This window comes from Oryctolagus cuniculus, chromosome 6, assembly GCF_964237555.1.
Source record: "Oryctolagus cuniculus chromosome 6, mOryCun1.1, whole genome shotgun sequence".
In the NCBI taxonomy this organism is placed as follows: domain Eukaryota; kingdom Metazoa; phylum Chordata; class Mammalia; order Lagomorpha; family Leporidae; genus Oryctolagus; species Oryctolagus cuniculus.
Window position 1 is genome coordinate 92,103,812 of NC_091437.1, and position 21,175 is coordinate 92,124,986.

At 45.8% G+C, this 21,175-nt stretch overlaps 1 protein-coding gene across 7 annotated transcripts in view; it reads left to right on the forward strand.

The window, feature by feature from the left end:
• Positions 1 to 21,175, forward strand: part of ADHFE1 (alcohol dehydrogenase iron containing 1) — a 38,272-nt gene that overhangs the window by 9,731 nt on the left and 7,366 nt on the right. For 6 of the 7 annotated variants that reach the window (XM_051843816.2, XM_070075107.1, XM_051843818.2 and 3 more), the window contains 7 exons: positions 1,247 to 1,324; positions 2,456 to 2,561; positions 7,494 to 7,646; positions 10,045 to 10,143; positions 14,358 to 14,436; positions 14,598 to 14,694; positions 16,738 to 16,895. In XM_051843816.2, the coding sequence (XP_051699776.2) occupies positions 1,247 to 1,324; positions 2,456 to 2,561; positions 7,494 to 7,646; positions 10,045 to 10,143; positions 14,358 to 14,436; positions 14,598 to 14,694; positions 16,738 to 16,895 (770 nt within the window). Of the gene's footprint in view, positions 1 to 1,246; positions 1,325 to 2,455; positions 2,562 to 7,493; positions 7,647 to 10,044; positions 10,144 to 14,357; positions 14,437 to 14,562; positions 14,695 to 16,737; positions 16,896 to 21,175 lie in introns of all 7 variants that reach the window. The other variant, XR_007918619.2, reaches the window with a different exon arrangement.

Here is a 21,175-nt window from a genome sequence, read left to right on the forward strand (position 1 = left end):
TCCTTCCACATTATAGCTCTACTGCTGACCTTGACATTGTCTCTTTGTTGGGACGTGTGGCCAGCAGAGCCATGTCACTCTGAATGGCATCCGCTTCGTGCCTGCCCAGAGCACAGACCTGCAGTTCCAAATGGGAATAACCCATGTGTTATATGGGAACCTCATGGTTTTCAACTCCCCACATTTTTATGGCTGCTCATCTATTGCCATTTAAAGTTTTATAGCTAAAATGCATTACCGCTAACTAGGAAATATGTTCCATTTAAAGTTGTGTCCTCTGTCTTCCCCTTCTCTGGTCGTATTGTGCATTGTGCGTGAGCCTTGAGCTGAGGAGCAGCTTTGACCTGAATGAGGAACCAGCAGGGGGCGGCGTAATTGGGGCGTGGCAAATGGACCCCTGTGGTGAAACTGTGTCAGCGTCACACAGAGGGGTGATTAGTGAAGTTCAGAAACTTGACAGAGCTACAAAACCGCAGAGCCGCAAAGGCAGAGCGCCTCTGTGCTGGCTGCCAAGCACAAATAATGAAGTCTTTTAGAGACAGCAAATAGGACTTCGCTTACCAGAGGGGCGGAAGAGTGGCCTGTGACTGAGCCCCCAGCTGTAGCTGCCTAGGCTCTGGCGTTAGGGGCACCTAAGGTTTGCAGAGCTCCTGGCTCTCAGTCTGGACATTAGCAAGTCTGTGTGTCAGTGTGGGTATGGATATCACGCCTGCGTGTTAGCACAGACACACAGATCCCACACCTAGTAAACACACGTGCATGTTATTAATGTAGATAGACACTACACACTAAATGCAAATGTTCATACAGAAACCATACATGCTAAACATATCTATGTATGTCAGCATGGGAATGAACACCATGCATATATGTTAACACAGATGCAAAAGTCACCCATAAAAAGTACACATGCACATTAGCACAGACACAGACTAGGCATATTAAACTCATATCCACATTCATGCAGATATAGACATAGTACATGTTAAACATGCATGTGCATTAACACAAACACATGCTTCAACACACCTGTTAAACATGGGTATGCTGCAACAGATATAGACCTCATGCATGCATGTTAATGCAGTCACAGACTTCATCCATGCAAGGGTTACATGCATGGTAATAAACATACAGACATCAAGGGGAGCAGCAGGTTCAGCAAATCTTCCTTCTCTAACTTTGTTCCTTATTCTCACGATTGAATACTTAATACTGTATTGAAATTAATATTGTTTTGTTCAAGTTCCAACAACCTCAGGAACTGGGAGTGAGACTACTGGGGTTGCCATCTTTGACTATGAACACTTGAAAGTAAAAACTGGTAAGAATTTTGCCCAGAATTTTTTTTAATTTCCTCTCCAACCTTTTAACCCCATCTCCTTTTCTTTAACCCTAATACTTAAAAACCAAGGAGCCACAGAGTTAAGGAAAGGGCATATGTGTATAGACACTTTAATTATATTGAAAAACCTATGGGCCCAGTGCTGTAGCTTAGTAAGTTAAGCCTCTGCCTGCAGTGCTGGTATCCCATGTGGGTGCTAGTTCATGTCCTGGATGCTCCTCTTTCAATCCAGCTCTCTGTTTATGATCTAGGAAAGCAGTGGAAGATGGCCCCAGTGCTTGGACTCTGTACCCACATAGAAGACCTAGAGGAAGTTCCTGGCTCCTGGCTTCAATAGGCCTAGTTCCAGCCATTGTGGCCATCTGGGGAGTGAACCAACAGATAGAAGATCTCTCTTCTTTCTCTGTCTAACTCTGCCTCTCAAATAAATATATTTTTTAAAAAATATTTAATAATATAATAAACTTTCTGAGAATTACCTTCAAAAACCTATTGAAATGCCACATATCCTTATTCTTATTTTTTATTTCCGAGGCAAAGGCATAGAGACGGAAACAGACAGCTCCCATCTGCTGGTTCACTCCCCAAATTGCCACATCATCTGGGGCTGGGCCAGGGCAAAGCTTACAGCTAGAAACTCAATTCCAGACTCCCATGTGGCAGGAACTCAATTATTTGAGCCAGCACTAGTACCAAGGTCTGCATTAGCAGGCACAAAGAGTCAAGAGCTACAGCCAAGAATCACTTCTGGTAGTGTGCTCATAAATCAGTTCTCTGGAATTAATGACAAAGAAATGAGCCTTGATTTGTAGTGCTTGCCAGTCTCTGAGGTGTGAATACTCCCACCATGGCCAATGATGTCATCAGCCAGGAGTTAGGAGGAGACACGTGCACTTGGCTCTTGGAAACCAGTAGGCGCTAGCTCCAGCTCATCAGCAAAAAGCCCAGGTTTCTGACTCCATGTCTTTCTGCTGCTGCATGCTGTCCCCCACATGAGAATGAACCTTTTCACTCTTTTTTATTTTTTAGAATAATTTATTTGCCTAAGCTATTTAATTTTTTTAATGGTGCCCCTACCTTTAGCCTCAACTGAAAATCTGTATGTTTTAGGCATTGCTTCAAGAGCCATCAAACCCACACTGGGACTGGTTGACCCTCTGCACACCCTCCACATGCCTGGCCAAGTGGTTGCTAACAGTGGCTTCGATGTGCTTTGGTAGGTACTGGTGCCTGACAGAGGGGCTTTTTCAGGACCAGCTCTGTGGACAGCGTTTGATAGGCATTCACTGATTAGGCTCCACTATGCCCCTGGCTTTGGCTGACCTTATCCCATTTCCTAGGTGAAAACACTGAAGCGGTAAAGGTTGGTGACAAGGTGAGGTCTGGTGTGAGACATAACCCTGCTGTGGAGCAGGGACACAGACTGAAGGAACGCTCGACCAGGCACAGAGTGTCTCGGACCACCTGCCTTTCTGACCACACTGACTAGGGGGAAGGCGCAAGGCCGCTGTGCAGAGGACGGCAGGGAAGGGAGCAGGCACCCCAGGCGACCATTGGACAGGCACCGCGTCAGTGCTTCACGTGCATCATCGCTTCCCCAGTGCTCTGAGCCACGCAGACTTCATTTTTGAGAGGTTTAGTGGTGGGACCGGAACCTTACTGCTGTTCCCCTGGCCTTAGCTGTGCTTGCTGATGGCTCCCTAGTGAGGATTCCCACCCCAGACCTCACTCCTCAGCCCCACACCATTAGTTCCCGCAGCCTCCTGAGGGGCATCCTGCAGGCACCGCACATTCAGCGTGTCCCAAGCTCGCCTACTTCATCCGTTCATGCATGCGTACTTTTTCACGTTTCCACATCTCTGAAATCAGGACATAGCTCGAAATCTGTGATGTGGCAGCATGGGCTTTTTTAAATGGTCCATAATATAATTTAAATTGTATCTTAAATTTGATGCCATCTAGTAATTCTCTTGATCACTCCACACCTTGCAGCTTCTCCTCTCATCTCTTAGCTCAAGAAGTAGCAGGACTCACATGAACTTCTCCCTTCGCTCAGGCTCACACCCAGCCAGCAATCCTGTCTCTTGTCCTGCTTCAATCTCTCACCTATCTGCTCCCTCATCCTGAGCAACACTGCCTGCCCCAGCTCCCCACTTGGACTATTGCAGAAGTCTCCTCATCGGTCTCCTTGCTTTCCATCACAGGGTTTTGTTTTTTTTTTTTTTTTAAATAAATCTCTTTTTTTTTTTTTTTTTTTTTTGACAGAGTGGACAGTGAGAGAGAGAGACAGAGAGAAAGGTCTTCCTTTTTGCTGTTGGTTCACTCTCAAATGGCCGCCGCGGCCAGCGCACTGTAGCCGGCGCACCGCGCTGATCCAATGGCAGGAGCCAGGTGCTTCTCCTGGTCTCCCATGGGGTGCAGGGCCCAAGCACTTGGGCCATCCTCCACTGCACTCCCTGGCCACAGCAGAGAGCTGGCCTGGAAGAGGGGCAACCGGGACAGAATCCGGCGCCCCGACCGGGACTAGAACCCGGTGTGCTGGCGCCACAAGGCGGAGGATTAGCCTAGTGAGCCGCGGCACCGGCCTCCATCACAGGGTTTTTATATCTTCCCTCCACACTGGCTTCCAGACTGCAATATGAGCAACACAAACACACACACACAGACACACACACAGGCCTTACAAGTCTAGGGTTTTCCCTACCTACCATTTAAAGGCCAAACTGCTAAGGCCCTAGAGTGTCCCCAGTGCTCAGCTCTTTATCTGCTTGGAGAACTCATCTTTCAGATCCGCAGGAACATTTGCTCCCCCGTGGAGCCTGTGCTGGCCTCCCCACCCCCCACCCCCCGGCACAACTGACCACCTGTCCTTTGCTCTTTCCCCTTGGGTGGCCTGTACTTTGCTTCTGAGGCACTCGCTATTCACAGGCCTGTCTCCCCACTGCACGGTGAGCTGGGTGAGGACAGGGCTGTCTTATTCTCTGCTCTAACCCTGTTCCCTAACATGGGGACTGTCACATCATGTATATACTCAATTATCCCTGTTGAATGAAGTTCACATGAGCAGGGGTGACCGAGTTAGGATGCACCTCCAGACGGAGCCGCATCCACGGTCTGCTTCTCAACATCATGCTGCCTACCAAGAGACTGTAGGAAACTGTGTCCCACTTTCTTCAGCTCAGTTTTGTCAGGACTATGATGCGCTGTCCCCTAAAACTGGGAATTAAGGGACCTAAGATTACCTTCCCTGACTGTAACTATATGACTCACAGACCCAAAGACTCACTGTCAATCAGAAGGTGGGAGTGGGCTTGGAAGGCAGAATGATGGGAATGGCTCTTCCGGGTACTATTTGAGAGAGAGGACACCTGGCCCCAGGAGTTTGTACCTAAAGCCTAGTGGTCTGTACTGGAGAGAGACACAGCCATGTTTCAACCTTAGAGGTAATTCTTCTTGTCAGGACACTATGGATCACCAATTTGCCATCACAGAAATCACCCTTAGGAGAGAAGGTGCTGAAAGACCAGGTGTAGGCCAGCGCCGCGGCTCACTAGGCTAATCCTCCGCCTAGCGGCGCCGGGACACAGGGTTCTAGTCCCAGTCGGGGCGCCGGATTCTGTCCCGGTTGCCCCTCTTCCAGGCCAGCTCTCTGCTGTGGCCAGGGAGGGCAGTGGAGGATGGCCCAAGTACTTGGGCCCTGCACCCCATGGGAGACCAGGAGAAGTACCTGGCTCCTGCCATCGGATTGGCGCGGTGCGCTGGCCACAGCGCACCGGCGGCGGCCATTGGAGGGTGAACCAATGGCAAAGGAAGACCTTTCTCTCTTTCTCTCTCACTGTCCACTCTGCCTGTCAAAAAAAAAAAAGACCAGGTGTAGGGCTGGTGTTGTGGCATAGCAAGTAAAGCCACCACCTGCAAAACTGGCATCCCATATGGGTGCCAGTTTGAGTCCCAGCTGCTCCACCTCCCATCCAGTTCCATGCTAATGCACTTGGGAAAGCCATAGAAGACGGCCCAAGTGCTTGGGCCTCTGCACTCATGTGGGAGACCTGAAAGAGGCTCCTAGATCCTAGCTCTGGTCTGGCCCAGCCCTGGTTGTTGCATCCTCTCTCTCTCTCTCTCTTCTCCCCGCATCTCTCCCTCTATCTCTCTCTCTGTAACTTTTCCTTTCAAATAAATTAAATAAATCTTTAAAAAGAAAGAAAAAAGACTCAGGTGTCTTCCCCTCGGCAGTTACATTTATTGCTGTTACTGTTACTGTTACTGTTGTAAATCGGTCATCTGACTCCCAGGTTTTAGTCATAATTTCTGTGAGCTCAGCTCGCTGAGTCTGCCCTGGAGAAACAGATCTGTTCTTCAGCCGGGAATCTCCATGCATCCAGACGGGATGCAGGCAGAAGTCAGCCTCTGAACCCTCTGGGTTCACTGTCACCCTGTCCTCCCCATGTAGACTCCTCATTCCTGCATGGCTCACACATTCCCTGTGAAGAACCACAGAGTCCTTACACCCAGCTACTGACTATATTGTTTTTTTAATTTCTAATGCCTAGTTCAAAAGAGAGTTATCTGCTTCTCACATGTATGGGAGAGTCAATCCTTCATTCTACGGCTGAAACTGAACTCCCACAAAGCATAGTTCATGTTACCGGGTGTCCCAGTGCTCCATTGGTCTACACGGTTACATTCTCATCCTTTGCAGCTGAGTTAGGCTCCATAAAGGCAGCTCACTGAAGCTTAGTTCTTGAAATGGCCAACCCTGAGTTTTCACAAAAGAAAAAAGAATCTGATCGTTTTTTGAGGCCAGGAATGAATAATAGTGAATACCAAGACCGACGATGTGTAGGCACTGTTCTGAGTACCTTATGTGTCAGCTCATTTAATTTTCACAGCTTCACCTTGAAGCAGTACTATTATTTATCCCTTTCTTTGAGTCTTGCCCCAGGTGGGTGGTGAGCAGGTCCAGTGCTGGAACTGACACACAGGTAGCTGCCTGCAGACTCTGTGTTTTTCCCACCACACCTTACTCCTCATTTTTTTTTTTCTTTTTTTGACAGGCAGAGTGGACAGTGAGAGAGAGAGACAGAGAGAAAGGTCTTCCTTTGCCGTTGGTTCACCCTCCAATGGCCGCCGCGGCCGGCGCACTGCGGCCGGCGCACCGCGCTGATCCGATGGCAGGAGCCAGGTGCTTTTCCTGGTCTCCCATGGGGTGCAGGGCCCAAGCACCTGGGCCATCCTCCACTGCACTCCCTGGCCACAGCAGAGGGCTGGCCTGGAAGAGGGGCAACCGGGACAGAATCCGGCGCCCCGACCGGGACTAGAACCCGGTGTGCCGGCGCCGCTAGGCGGAGGATTAGCCTAGTGAGCCGCGGCGCCGGCTACTCCTCATTTATGTCTAGTGTAACTATGACCCTTCTTTGGCAAAAAGGCAAAGCGCAAGATACAAAATGGTAAATATCTTCTACGAGGAAGTCTTTGTTTTTAAATCCAGTGCTTGCTTTCAGGTCTCAAATGTTTACTAATTCAGCATCTTTGTGATCTGTTTTCACTGGCAAACAGCCACATGGAATCTGACACACAGTGGTCAAAAACACCATAGTGCAATTAATGTCAACTTGGCTTTGTTAATTTCTTTTTTTTTTTAAGATTTATTTATTTACTTGAAAGTCAGAGTTACATAGAGAGAGAGAGGAGAGGCAGAGAGAGAGAGAGGTCTTCCATCTGCTGGTTCACTCCCCAATTGGCCGCAATGGCCAGAACTGCACCAATTCGAAGCCAGGAGCCAGGAGCTTCTTCAGGGTCTCCCAACAGGTGCAGGGGCCCAAGCACTTGGGCCATCTTCCACTGCTTTCTCAGGCCACAGCAGTGAGCTAGACAGGAAGTAGAGCAGCCAGGACTCAAACCGACACCCAAATGGGATGCAGGCACTGCAGGCTTTACCCGCTGCACCACAGCACCAGCCCCCTGTTAATTTCTATAGTAAGCAATGAATGACTGCTATAGACAGGGGACTGACTGGTAGAAGGTACTGACTGTGACCTTAGTGCTAAATGGCTTATCCACAGTGGAGTGAATGCGAGTGCACTCTGTCATCTGAATGGGGAAAGGAAAAAGACATCACTCTCAATGTGTGTTCTTTGTTTCTCGTTAGCCATGCCCTGGAGTCATACACTGCCATTCCCTACCATATGCGGAGCCCCTGCCCTTCCAATCCCATCACACGGCCAGCGTACCAGGGCAGCAACCCAATCAGTGACCTTTGGGCAGTCCATGCACTGCGGATCGTCGCTAAATATCTGAAGAGGTAGGTCGCCCTTCAGGGGTAGAAACAGGAGGGAAAACCACACTCTGCCCTCACATGAACCTGTCATGCATGATCCTGAGATATCCTGAGTACCTCTGCTCACCGGTCAAGGGACACCAGACTCTGAAGGGGTCACAGGGATGGGTGGTGGGTAAAATCAGTGCCCCTCTGTCTGAAAAGTCAAAGGCGGCAAGTGGACAAAACAGGAACCCCTTATTTATAAAGAATGTGGATGCAATGAAGGGAAGTTTGTTCATCAGAGCCTCAAAATGTAAGCTAGAATGAGAGGCAATGCCCTTAGAAATTGGGCTACCCAAGACAGAAATGAGAACCACACAGGCAGCGGTCAGCTTTGTACATCCAGACCCCGCCAAAAAGCACACAGAAGTGACCCACTAAGCAAGCTCACATGAACTCCACTTAGGAAATGAAGGTGTAGAGACTGCTATACAGGGAGATAAAAAGGACAGAAAATATATAAAGATTCTTAAAAGCCTTTGAAGGATTTAGGACTAGAAACACATACACATGTATCTTCATGGCCATGGGCTATTGGAGAACAAATAGCCATAGGCTACTGAGACAGCAAAGATGCCCCTAGAGATGAAAGCTGACATCTGCGACATTAAGACATAGGCAAAGTCAGACTCACTTTTCTACAAGGCGTTTTCATACCAAAAATGTTGCTGGAAAGTGCACATTTTGAAAAAACTCTCCATAGTTTTCCAACTTTTTTTGCATCAAAACAAACCTACCTTTTAATTCCAATTTTCCATGAATACTTTGAAGTACTCTCGTGTTTACATATAATAGAGGGAGACCACATGGGCAGGTAGGTCAACACATGGACACAGTGCCTTCTGTCACCTTGAGCCCGAAGCTCTTCTGGGATAAGGTGACTTAGAGATGCATTTTGCAGTCGAACAAGGGGATGGGACAGGCAACTCTTTTGGGATCATGGGATACCTCCTAGGAAGCAGAGCATCGTGTGACTTGGCAAAAGCTATCAACCTAAAAAACAGATTCTCCAGAGATTCGTTAGTTTTGGGGGAAGTGAACATGGCAATGGGAATACACGTGCTACAGTACACTATGTGCTTATTTGGGGGGTTCAGGCAAAGGGAAGCTTTTGTAGGCAAAATGGGGAGAATTATGTAAAGTATTTTGAAACAACAATCCTTGGCTACAGGGACCAGTCACAAGGGTGCTGTCAGCCCAAGGGTGAACAGGAAGTTGCTGGAAAGACACCCTCACAGAAGCATTTTCCGCATAAGGTTCTGTTGGTCTCAGTGCAAGGTTGTGGTTCTGGCAGAGTCTGACATGACATTCTCCCAGTCAGGCATTCACCTGAGATCCCCTCCTTCATACCTCCCAGTTTAATGTGTTCTGTTTTTTGTCAAAACTTGACACAAGTGACTCCGTTTAGATTCGATATTTCACAGAGTGGAATGGGGATCTTGTCTGACAGGGACAGAATGCTTGGCACAGCTACATGGGAGGTAAGCACATGAGATGGACAGAAGGAAGTCTGAAAAAAAACCATCATCTGCCACTCCACCTTGTTATTTAGAGAATAGGAACTAATATGGGGTTTGGGGAAGAAGGCACAAATTCCTATCCATCTCAAATGAGAGGAGGAAAAAAGCCTGTGGTACCTTTGTATCATAACAGATACTCTTACTCAAGGTAAAATCTCAAGACATCAAGTAGAAGTGGGTTGGCTCCGCCATCTTCAGACTTCCTGCCTGGGGCAGGGTTTCCAAGCAGTGTGTGCAGGAAGTCTGAGCTGAACCTCAAAAGGGCTTTTGAGAATTTGCTTGTCCAAAGTGACACTGAGGACACACAGAGCAAGCAAAGGTTCGCCCTGCACTAACATCCCCCTTCCTCAATATTAGAGTAGGTGTGCAGTTTCTGTAGCTTCCAAAAGAGGCCTCCAGTGGCTCTGATTCGGGGGCAGTCACAGAAAGATGGCTGGGTGGGCTGGCTTTGTCCCGCAGGCTCGAGTCAGCCCTTCTTGGCCTGTGCACTCTGAGAATCCATTCACGGCAGCCATCAAGGTCATTGACAAATGAAGAAGAAGAATGAGTTCAGGGCACTTCCTAGACCAGCTCTTACGACCCAAGGGTCAGGGCTTTGCCTCTCACACACTTGCATATCACATGAGCAGCCTGACAGCGCATTTATTATGCCTTTGCTGAAACCGTGGATGAGAAAATATATTTCCCTTCAGTTCTCATTTAGAAGACAAGACGTCGTTTGGATAACTTCCCTGATTTTTCTTCCTGCCAGGTAGCATTTCTTTTTAAATTTTTTCCAGATTTTTCCCTAAGGCAGCTCTTTATTCAGTAAGAAATGCCAGGGTTGATGTGTTATTGTTAGGTATTTATATCATTCACAGGGCTGTCAGAAATCCTGATGATATTGAAGCAAGGTCTAATATGCACTTGGCAAGCACTTTTGCTGGCATTGGATTTGGAAATGCTGGTGTTCATTTGTGGTGAGCAAATTTGAGATTTTATTTCTTTCCTCAAGGTATTGCTGTCGGTTTTTAATGTTTATAATTCAAAACAGGTGGTGAAATTTAAATATTTTATAGAAGGAAGAAATTTAACTTTAAGTCATTAAATGTTTTCTTAATTCAAATGTGATTTATTGGGTCATGGGTTTTTTAAATAACAGATCTTTAAGATATAGGTATGTACTGTACAAATCACTCATTTAAAATATACAATTGAATGGTTCTTAATGTACACGCAGAGTTGTGCAACAGTCATGATTAATTTTAGAGCATTTCATCAGCCACAAAAGAAATCCCGTACAACGTAGCTGTTCCCCCCACCTCCCTCAGTACTAACCAACTACTAATCTGCTTTCTGTCTCAATAGAGTACTTCATTCTGGACATTTCAGATGAGCATTTAATATGTAGTCTTTTGTATCTGGCTTGTTTTACTTAGCGTAGAGTTTCCAAGGTTCATCCATGTGTCAGTGCTTCATTCCTTTTTATTGCCAAATAGCATTCCATTGTTTGGATATACCACATTTGATTTGTTCATTCATCAGTTGACAGACATTTGGGTACCATACTGTATTTGACTATTATAACTTATGTTGCTCTGAACATTCAAGTCCAAGTTTTTATGTAGACATATGTGTTCTTTTCTCTTCTGAATACAAAAGAGTGGATTGCTGGGTCCTATAGTAATTCTGTGTTTATATTTTGAGGAACTGCCAATTGTTTTCCATAGTATTTGCACCATTTTACATTCCCACCATCATGGATAGGGGTTCTGATTTCTCCATATCCTCACCATGTGCCGTGAATTTTTAAAACATCAAATGCAGAATTTCCCCCCAGTCTCTCACAAATAGAGAAGGATCAGAATATTGCCAATAGCTCAGTATTAACTTGTTTGATCAGAACTTTACTGGAATGTTTATAATTTAAAACCAGTGAACACTGAGAATTAAGAGTAATCCTTGGGGCCAGTGCCAAGGAAGTGGAGCGGCTGGGACTCCAACCAGCATGGGCTGCTCCACTTCTGATTTAGCTCCCTGCTAATGCACCTGGGAAAGTAGCAGAAGATGGCCCGGCCCGACTGCTTGGGCTCTTGCACCCACTTAGGATACAAGTACCTGCGACTCTCCACCCACACGGAAGACCCAGATGAAGCTCCTGGCTCCTGGCTTTGGCCTGGCCCAGCCCTGGCTATTACAGTCATTTGGGAAATGAACCACTAGACGAAAGATCTCTCTCTGTCTCTCCTTCTCTCTGTAACTCTGGCTTTCAAATAAATAAATAAATCTTAAAAAAAAAGAAGAAAAAGAAGAAGAAGAAAAGAATCAAGAGTAGTTCTTGACTAGGGCAAGTGCTCTGAGATGGTCACCCTCTCTAAGTCTGTGCTGATGGGGGCATACATTGGTAGCATCTTTCCAAAACACACGTGACCAAAATATACCCAGAGCCTGAAACATTTTTATATCACTTGATCCACTAATTCACTTCTAGGAATCTAACCTAAAGAAATAAGAAATACCCATGATATGATCAAGGCATTTCCTTATAGGGATGTTCACCTAGTGTTATTTATAGTTGAAAAAATTTGGAAGTAACCTAAATTTCCAACATTTTGGGAACAGTTGGTCAAAGTATAATAGATACTAAATAAAATAAGTACATTAAAAATAATGTTTTAAAACAGGAAGTATTTGGGAAAATATTCTCAAAGAACATTAAACAACAAAGGCAATGCATAAACTGTATACATGTATACAACATGATCATAAATTAAATATATGCATAAAATAACTAGAAGTAAATTGCATTATGGATAATTTTTATTTTCTACAAGGAACATAGACAACTGTTAATAAAGCAGTCAGTATAAAATATTGAGTAGTGGGACCAGCACTGTGGTACAGCAGGTTAAATCCACCGCCTGCAGTGCCAGCATCCCACACAGGCACTAGTTTGAGTCCCAGCTGCTCCACTGCTAATGTGCCTCGGATCCAGATCCCTGCTAATGTGCCTGGGAAAGTATCAGAGGATGGTCCAAGTCTTTGGGCCCTCCCACCCACATGGGAGACCCGAAAGAAGCTCCTGACTCCTGGCTTCAGATCAGCCCATCTCTGGCTGTTATGGCCATTTGGGGAGTGAACCAACAGATGGAGGACCTTTCTCTCTCTGTCTCTACTTCTCTCTGTAACTCTTTCAAATAAATAAAATAAATCTTTTTTTAAAATATAATATTCAGTAGTATAGAAAATTGCATTTTTAAAGCTACATGGACCCTTTCACATCATGAAAGAGTATTTAGTAATAACTTGGGGAGTGAAAGAGGAATAGTACATTCCAAAGTACCCATGAACTCAGCATCAATAGCTTCCAATCTGGGAGCACCTTTTTTTGAATACACATTCATACATATATTTACCAAAATATTTCCCCCAATAAACTGTAAAGCTTTTGCTGAATAAGCACAAAGTCACCCAGTAACCCACATTAAAAGACTTACAGACATTTCAGTAGTGTCAAGCCTTTTGTTTGCAGTATAAAAGAGAACTTCAAAAAGCTCAGGGAAAAAATAGAATTAAAATATAAGCTTGCGGTCAGTGCTGTAGCGTAGCTGGTAAAGCTGCTGCCTGCAGTGCTAGCATCCCATATGGACGCAGGTTCATATCCTGGCTGCTCCACTTCCTATCCAGGTCTCTGTAATGGCCTCGGAAAGCCGTGGAATATGGCCCAAGTCCTTGGGCCCCTGCACCCATGTGGGAGACCCGGAGAAAGCTCCTGGCTTCTGGCTTCAGATAGGCCCAGCTCTGGCTGTTGCAGCCATCTGGGGAGTGAAGCAGCGCATGAAAGACATCTCTCTCACTTCGCCCATGCCTCTCTGTAACTCTGCCTTCAAGTAAATAAATAAATCTTTTTAAAAATATATATAAGCCTATTTTGCCTCAAAAGATCTTGAAATTCATATATAATTTTTATTTTGAAAAATGTATTCATTTGAGTTACAGAGAGAGAAGGACAAAGAGAGAAAGAGAGGGAGAAAGAGATCTTCAATCCACTGGTTCACTCCCCAAGTGGCCGCAACAGCCAGGGCTGAGCCAGGCCGAAGCCAGTAGCAAGAACTTCATCTGGATCTCCCGCATGGGTGTCAGAGGTCCGAGCACCTGGGCTATCTTCCACTCCCTTCCCAAGCTGTTAGTAAGGAGCTGAATCAGCAGTAGAGCAGCTGGGACTCTAAGTAGTTCTCATAGAGGATGTCTGCATCACAGACAATAGCTCTACCTGTTAGACCACAACACCAGTCCCTGCATAATTTCAAATGGTAACAATTTATTTGAAAGACAGACAATCAGACATAGAGAGGTAGCACCTGCTAGTTCACTACCCAAACACCTGATGACTGAAGCTAGGCCAGAACTAAGACCAGAAATCAGAAACACAGCCAGGTCTCCCACATGGGTGGCAGGAATCCAATTTTTTTGCCGTCACCACTACCTCCCAGGGTCTGCAGTAGCAGGAAGCTAGAGTCAGCAGCTGGAGCTAGGAATCAAACCCACTAGGCTAAATGCCCACTCCCATAGTTCTTTATAATACACATTTTCCATGAACTTTTTTAAAAATCCCTCACATTAATTGTAGCGTAATAGTTTTTCATAATGTTTATCTTTGGAATTATCTAATAAATTTTCACTTTTCCTATTTGCTCACTAAGAATTCAGGAGAATGTAAAGGGTTTTTCAGTAAAAACAAAACCCATGATGTTGTTTTCTTGATGACAATGAAACCTAAATAAATCCTTGAGGTAGAATTCAGGCAGGAGAAATCAGTCACATTAGAATTAGTTGACACAGCCTCTTTGGTTCCTGTAATTACTTATGACTCAGCTTCCTTAGGATGGAATATTGGAAAGGTTCTATCAGTTATTGGGACAGATCATTTTGGGGGCCAGCTTGCATGTCGTTGAATGGCATTCGAGTCTCTGATCATTTAAATTTGAACATTTCATAAGTTTTATTAATGAACATAAGTTTTATTAATGAATATAAGAAGATGGATATTCTTATACCAAAAAAAAAAAAAAAAAAAAAAAACAGACTGTAGAACTTTGTCCAGAGACTGATGGGCTCTCTTAGGAGTATCTTTGTATTATTGACCTGAATTCTGATATCTGCATATCAATGTTAGGTTTTCTTTCTCTTCTAGCCATGGGATGTCTTACCCAATTTCAGGCTTAGTGAAGACATATAAAGCAAAGGATTATGATGTGGATCACCCACTGGTGGTAAAGACAAAAATAATATATTTTTAAATGAAATCTTAACATTCCTCAAAGTTTCCATAGATACATTGCTCAATTTGTGCCTGCTGGGAGTGCAGGGGGAAGCCACTTAATGCCTAGACTCCGCAGGGAGAAGACCAGCTCTGCCGTCGGTTTCTCCGCAGCCCCATGGCCTTTCTGTGGTGCTCACGTCCCCAGCGGTGTTCACTTTCACGGCCCAGATGTTTCCAGAGCGGCACCTGGAGGCGGCGGAAATTTTGGGTATGGACCCTTCCTCGTAAACCTGTGACCCACACAGGGGAGCTTTTCTTGGGGTTACTGCTGAAGAGAAACCATAAAGGACAATACCCAAAAATGCTGCTTTGGGACAGCTCAATAAGATGAGAGTGACTTGCCTAGCGTCCCACCTAGAATGAAAGTGCTCTGATCTTATGCTGCTAAGAGTCTGCTAACAAGGAATCAGAACCAAACACTGATTCTGTTAAGTTTGTCGTAATACTGTTTCCTCTGTTTTCACCCACAAGGAGGGTAGAACTCTTTATGTACTATTAATGTTCTATGCAGCTTTTGCTAGGTGCAGTTTGATAATAAAAGGATTCTAAATTAGGAAGTGGAAGTAAATTCCCAATCATAGGGAATGTAAACTAGAAACTTCATGAAAGTATCCAAGAGAGTAATCTATTTGCCATACTGCAGAATACATAATGTCTATCGTTAGATACACATGATGCTTTTTGAATCTTACTGGACGTAAAATTGTATTCAGGAGAGCTTTGGTGGAAAGTAAAATTTTGAGGATTTACTGAAACAAGAACTCTTTTAGGTAGACATGAGTGTTGGATTAGCTTGCGAAATACCATATTCCCCTGCTTATGTGGAGGGTAGGAAGGGAAAGGCGAACAGAAACCCTCATTATGCTCCTAGCTCCAGCCGTTGGGGAGACGCTTCCCAGGCAGTGAGGACTGACCACAGACATGCCACTGGGCACTGCTCCCCTCTGCTGCCCTCTCACACACACATGCATGCGCGCGCACACACACACACCACCACCACCAGCACCACCACCACCACCACCACCTATTGTGCTCCTGCCAGGGCCAGGTATGTGCTGGGAATGTTAATGACAGAAACCCAGGGCAGAGAGGCAGCCCCGGGGCTCTGAGTTTCCAGCGTGAGCTGTAGGAAAACAGTGCCCACTTGGCCAAGGATCTTATGTCCCTTTCCCTTTCTGGTTGTAGGTGTTGGGAGTCAGCTACTTTGCAAATATATGAACAGTGTGAACAGTGGGGAGCCCAAGCCATAAGCTGGATTTATGGTGATTGGGCAATCTTAGAGAACTTCAAGTTCACATTCCAGGCAATCTGCAACATGGCTGAAAATGCAATGCCTCTGATAGAATTCTGATGGAAGATACCTCTCTCTCTCTCTCTCTCTCTCTCTCTCTCCCTCTGCCCCCCCCCGCCCCGCCCCGCCCCGCCCCGCCCCGTAACACTGCCTTTCAAATAAATAAATAAATCTGCAAAAATCCTGCCCTTACAGATCCTTACCACTTGGCAACTTCTCACCTCACTGTTAACATTCTTATCTACATTTAATGCACTTTGTTCTGAGAGTCTTCATGTTCTTGGTTCTGCTTGGTTGGTTCTGTACTACTTATTGAGAGGAACACACTGGCCCCTTTGCAAACAGAGTCCACAATAAAAAAAAGAAAGAAAAGAAAGAAAAAGGTTTATCGCTCTAGAGAGGAGCTATTTCCTTCCCTGGTCCCAAACAATCCATTTTTGTCATACTTCCTTTCTTCCCCTTGGCTGGTTAATGCTGTCCCTCTGGATCCCTGTCTCCCAAGGTGTTTGCAAAGGACTTGTCTGTTTTCTAGGCTGCTACTGTGAGAGAAGACGTTGAACATGTGTGCCTCTAGGTGTCAGCAAATTCCAGACCTTGAAAATCACACGGGCTGGGTCTTTCCAACAAGCGTCCATTCCTCCTCACCCCAACACCAGCCTTCTTTCTGTGCCCCTTTTCTTGGTTCTGCTGCTGAACATGTAGGAACTGGGAAGTCCCTGAGAAACCCGAGAGTCAGGTTAGCTGCGCCGGCCGACTTCTCTTACAGAGCGAGGCTCCCGGTGTGTCTCAGGCCGGCCATGCCTACGTGTCTTCTGTGGGTCTGACGCTAAGGTGCCCTCGCTCGTGGTGTTAGGGAGATGGCAGTGGTGCACGTTCTGTGTGCAGCTGACCCTGTGACAGAGCGACACCCAGACCCTGCTTCTTCCGCTCTCTCCACAGTCAGTGCTTTGTGTCTTCCAGGAGCGGACATCCGCAGTGCTAGGACCCAGGACGCGGGGCCCATGTTAGCAGACAGGCTCCGGAAATTCTTATTCGAGCTGGACGTGGATGATGGCCTAGCTGCTATTGGTTACTCCAAAGCCGATATCCCCGCTTTAGTGAAGGGAACACTGCCCCAGGTAAGAGACACGCATGCGCCTCACCCCTGCGAAGAAGCCCAGTTTCCAGAAAGGCCTGCTCCATTCGGGAAGTGTTCGCGTGGATGAAGGCCCTGCGGTCCTCGGGCAGTTTTCAGGTCTCCTCAGCACCACACATTCATTCTCCCCTTTCCCAGGGGGAAGGGCCCTGGGCCCCTGTGCCTTTATGTTCTTCCATAAAACTGTGGCTCCAGGGAAGACGTTTTCAGTACAGCTGAAAGGATCCTTTATGAGAATTCAGGGCAAAACTACCTGTTGATGTGGAGCTGTGGCAACATTTTCCCTTTTCCCCATTTCTGCTCTTTGCTGGGCCCCTGTAAAAACTACATGAAGCTGTTCCCAAGGGACCACTAATAGTATTTTCCATCAAAAATGGTTACAAATCCTACCGTTTTGTAAAGACTAGGTCTGGCCTTTAAATGAAACTATTACCAAAGTTGCTTTTACATGAATTTGGGAAATTGTATACTTTATGCATATCTGTGTCCCTTTGGGTCTTATTTGTTTAAATGTCGCTAAGGAATGAAACAGAGCTGCCATATCTTATATTCAGTCCAATTGTAATAGCTGTAAAGGTCCCTCTCCCAAGGTTTTCACAAAGAACTCAACCCTCATTGGACTTTTCTTGAGCTAGCTTGTCAGATCCTAATAGGCCAAGACCCTGTTCGGTGCAATTCCCCGAAAAGGAGAGAGCTCAGAGCCGCAAACACTTGGTTAGTGGGTCACTTCATGCTCAGCACACCAAGCACTCCCTTAGCTGTAAGCAAGGTAAGTAAGGACCTCAAGCTAGTGTCTTCTGCCCTGTTCCATCAGCAGTTAGATGTTGACAACCTCGTCACTCATATAAGATAAGATATGTAGAGAGGCAGGCATTTGGCCTAGTAGGTAAGTTGCCACTTGGGGTGCCTTCATTCCATATTAGAGTGTCTGGGTTCAAGTCCCGGCTCCACTCCCAGTTCCAGCTTCCTGCTAATGTGTGCTGTGAAAGACAGCAGGTAACAGCTCAAGTGCTTGGGTCCTTGCCACCCACATGGGAGACTCAGATGGAGTTCCTGGTTCCTAGCTTCAGCCTGGCCTAGCCCCAGCCATTGTGAGCATGTTGGGAGTGAACCAGTGGGTGGGGGATTTCACTGTGCCTCTATCTGTGTGTGTGCCTCACTGCCTTTCAAATAAATAAATTTTAAAAAGATAAGATTTCTCCATATTGGGTTCATAGACTCATATGTCCATAGGAACAAGGTAGGTAATGGCAATAAACACAGTAATTTAATTCAGTAAAGAGTTGTAAGTACTTTGGTGAACTGGAAATCATCTAATTGGGTGAGCAACTATTCAGCTACAGTTTATTATCAGTGAGCTGAAATTCAGGGTCTGAAGTTGACAGAGCTTCCAGCTTTCAAGAAAAATCAGCTATCTTGATATTTATGTTGAATTCCCTGGTTTCCCAATGGAAAAACAAAACATGGACCATAAGCTACCAGTTTAGATTTGGGCCCAGTGGGTTCAACTGCATCTGAGAATATAAAAGGATGAGAAATATAAAGGAATGGCTTCAAAATATAGCATAGTCCCTGAGCTAACTCATAAGTCCTTAGTTCTAAGCAGTAAGTCTGAGAAACTAAATAACCAAAAAAAAAAAAAAAATGACTTTCTAATGCCATCACAATTCTTGTATCCAAAATTACAAGATTATAAGTTCCATGAGGACAGGAATCTGTCTGCTTTGCTCATCCATCCTTTGTTGTACTGAACACAAACTTATTAAATGAACACAGACCTGCAGCCTTCTCCTGTATCCTCTGTCCAGGTTCGCTTAATGGCAAAACAATAGTAAGTTTTTGAGACATCTCCTAAGACTGACTAGGATTCAACTGAAGACATGGGTGTCCAACGATATCATAAATTGCGTGATCACCATAATTTTAATGTAGCTTCTGGCTTTTATAGCATAGGCCCAGGGAACCTGCCCATTCTGCAAGGGGACCTCTGAAAAGCTCTACTGGTTTAGCCCTGGAAAGAGTTTTTGGAAATATGTTTGTTTACCTCCAAGAATGGTAGGCATGACTCTCAGATGAAAGTGTCTAATAGCTTGGCCACTTAATTGGTGGTAACAGTACAGCTCCCAGCCATCGGCACATACTAGCAAATGTTTACTGTCTTTATTCTACTGTCCTTGGGCTTTTACTTTTTTTTTTTTTTTTTTTTTTTTTTGAGAGGCAGACAGACAGAAACTTCCCATAATCCATGTCTTCCACATAAGTGGCAGGGACCCAGCTCAAGCCATCACCTGCTGCTTCCCAGCATCTCATCAGCAGGAAGCTGGAATCAAACCAAAACTCCAACCCAGACACTTTGATATAGGGATCAGGCATCCAAAGCAGCATCCTAACCACTGTACCAAATGCCCATCCCCAGACTTTCACTTAAAGATTTATTTTATTTATTCAAGAGGCAGAGTTATAGACACAGAGAGGGAGAGAGAGAGAGAAAGGTCTTCCATCTGCTGGTCCACTCCCTAAATGGCCGCAATGGCGGAGCTGGGCCAACCTGAACCAAAGGAGCCAGGAGCCTCCTCCAGGTCTCCCATGCACAGGTAGGGGCCCAAGCACTTGAGCCATCCTCCACAGCTTTCCCAGGCCATCAGCAGAGAGCTGGATCAGAATAGGAGCAGCCAGGACTTAAACTTGCACCCATATCGTATTCTGGTGCCATAGGCAGAGGCTTAGCCCACTATGCCACAGCACCAGCCTCCAACTTTCACTTTCAAAAGATATTCCAGGGACTGACACTGTGGCGCAGTGGGTTAAAGCCCTGGCCTGCAGTACCAGCATCCCATATGGGCACCGGTTCCAGTCCTGGCTACTCCACTTCCGATCCAGCTCTCTGCCATGGCCTGGAAAAGCAATAGAAGATGGCCCAAGTCCTTGGGTCCCTGCACCTTCCTGGGAGACCCGGATAAAAGCTCCTGGCTCCTGGCTTTGGAGCGGCACAGCTCCGGCCGTTACAGTCATTTGGGGAAGCGAACCAGCGAATGGAAGACCTCTCTGTCTCTCTGGCTCTACTTCTCTCTGTAACTCTTTTAAATAAATTAAAAAAAAAAAAAAACTATTCCAGACAGCAGTGGCTCCAGACCAGCATTTGAGAACATCCACTGAGTTAATTGGGAATCATTCTGGCTGCCTCCATGTAAATGTGATAATGAGAAATCTTAGAAGCAAAACCTTCAATAGACAAAATAAATTTATTGGCCGGCGCCACAGCTCACTAGGCTAATCCTCCGCCTGCGGCACTGGCACCCCGGGTTCTAGTCCCAGTTGGGGCGTTGGATTCTGTCCCGGTTGCTCCTCTTCCAGTCCAGCTCTCTGCTGTGGCCCAGGAAGGCAGTGGAGGATGGCCCAAGTGCTTGGGCCCTGCACCTGCATGGGAGACCAAGAGGAAGAACCTGGCTCCTGATTTCGGATTGGCGCAGCACGCTGGCTGTAGCAGCCATTTGGTGGGGTGAACGAAAGGAAGGAAGACCTTTCTCTCTGTCTCTCTCACTGTCTAACTTTGCCTGTCAAAATAAATAAATAAATAAATAAAAACAAAATAAATAAAATAAATTTATTATTTTCACAAAAGGTAGGAGGTAACTAGAACCTCTTGAATGTAAATCCTGTCTTAAAGTAGGAAACCAGGTTCTCCTCAAGCTGAGTTCACATTGCAGTCCCAAGGTGGATTCCGCCTGTTTTCCTTTGATTACATTTTCATGATTAGGAGAAACAGTTCATTTTAGTTAACTAACACTAATCCCATTTTGAAGTCAATGTGATCAAAAATAACTTATCTACAAGTAATCAGATTCGCAGGACATTGGAGGGAATCTTAGAAATGAGCTTGTCCAGTCTGTGGATGAAGAACTGTGGAGTTTTGGTTTTGGGCTTTGGCAGCAGTGAGCATGGTACAGGGTTGCTATGGCAACATCAAATTTTTTATACAGGCAGTAGACTAATCTTCACTTATTAGTGTCTACAGGACTTAAGGTGGTGAGAAGGATATCCTGGTTCCTGCAAAGGACACTGCTAGAAAGGTTATTCCATGTGGTCAACATTTGATAAAGGTGCTTTTATGTTCAGCAATGAGCGATCGGTTTTCTCTGGAAGGAACAACCAGGCCAGTATTCTTGACCAAACAACCACAGCCCGTACTGGTGGCAGCAAATAGCAGCACTGTGTCCCAGGGCTTCCAACTGCCACGGCTGGCCTGCAAGGGGGGCGGGCACG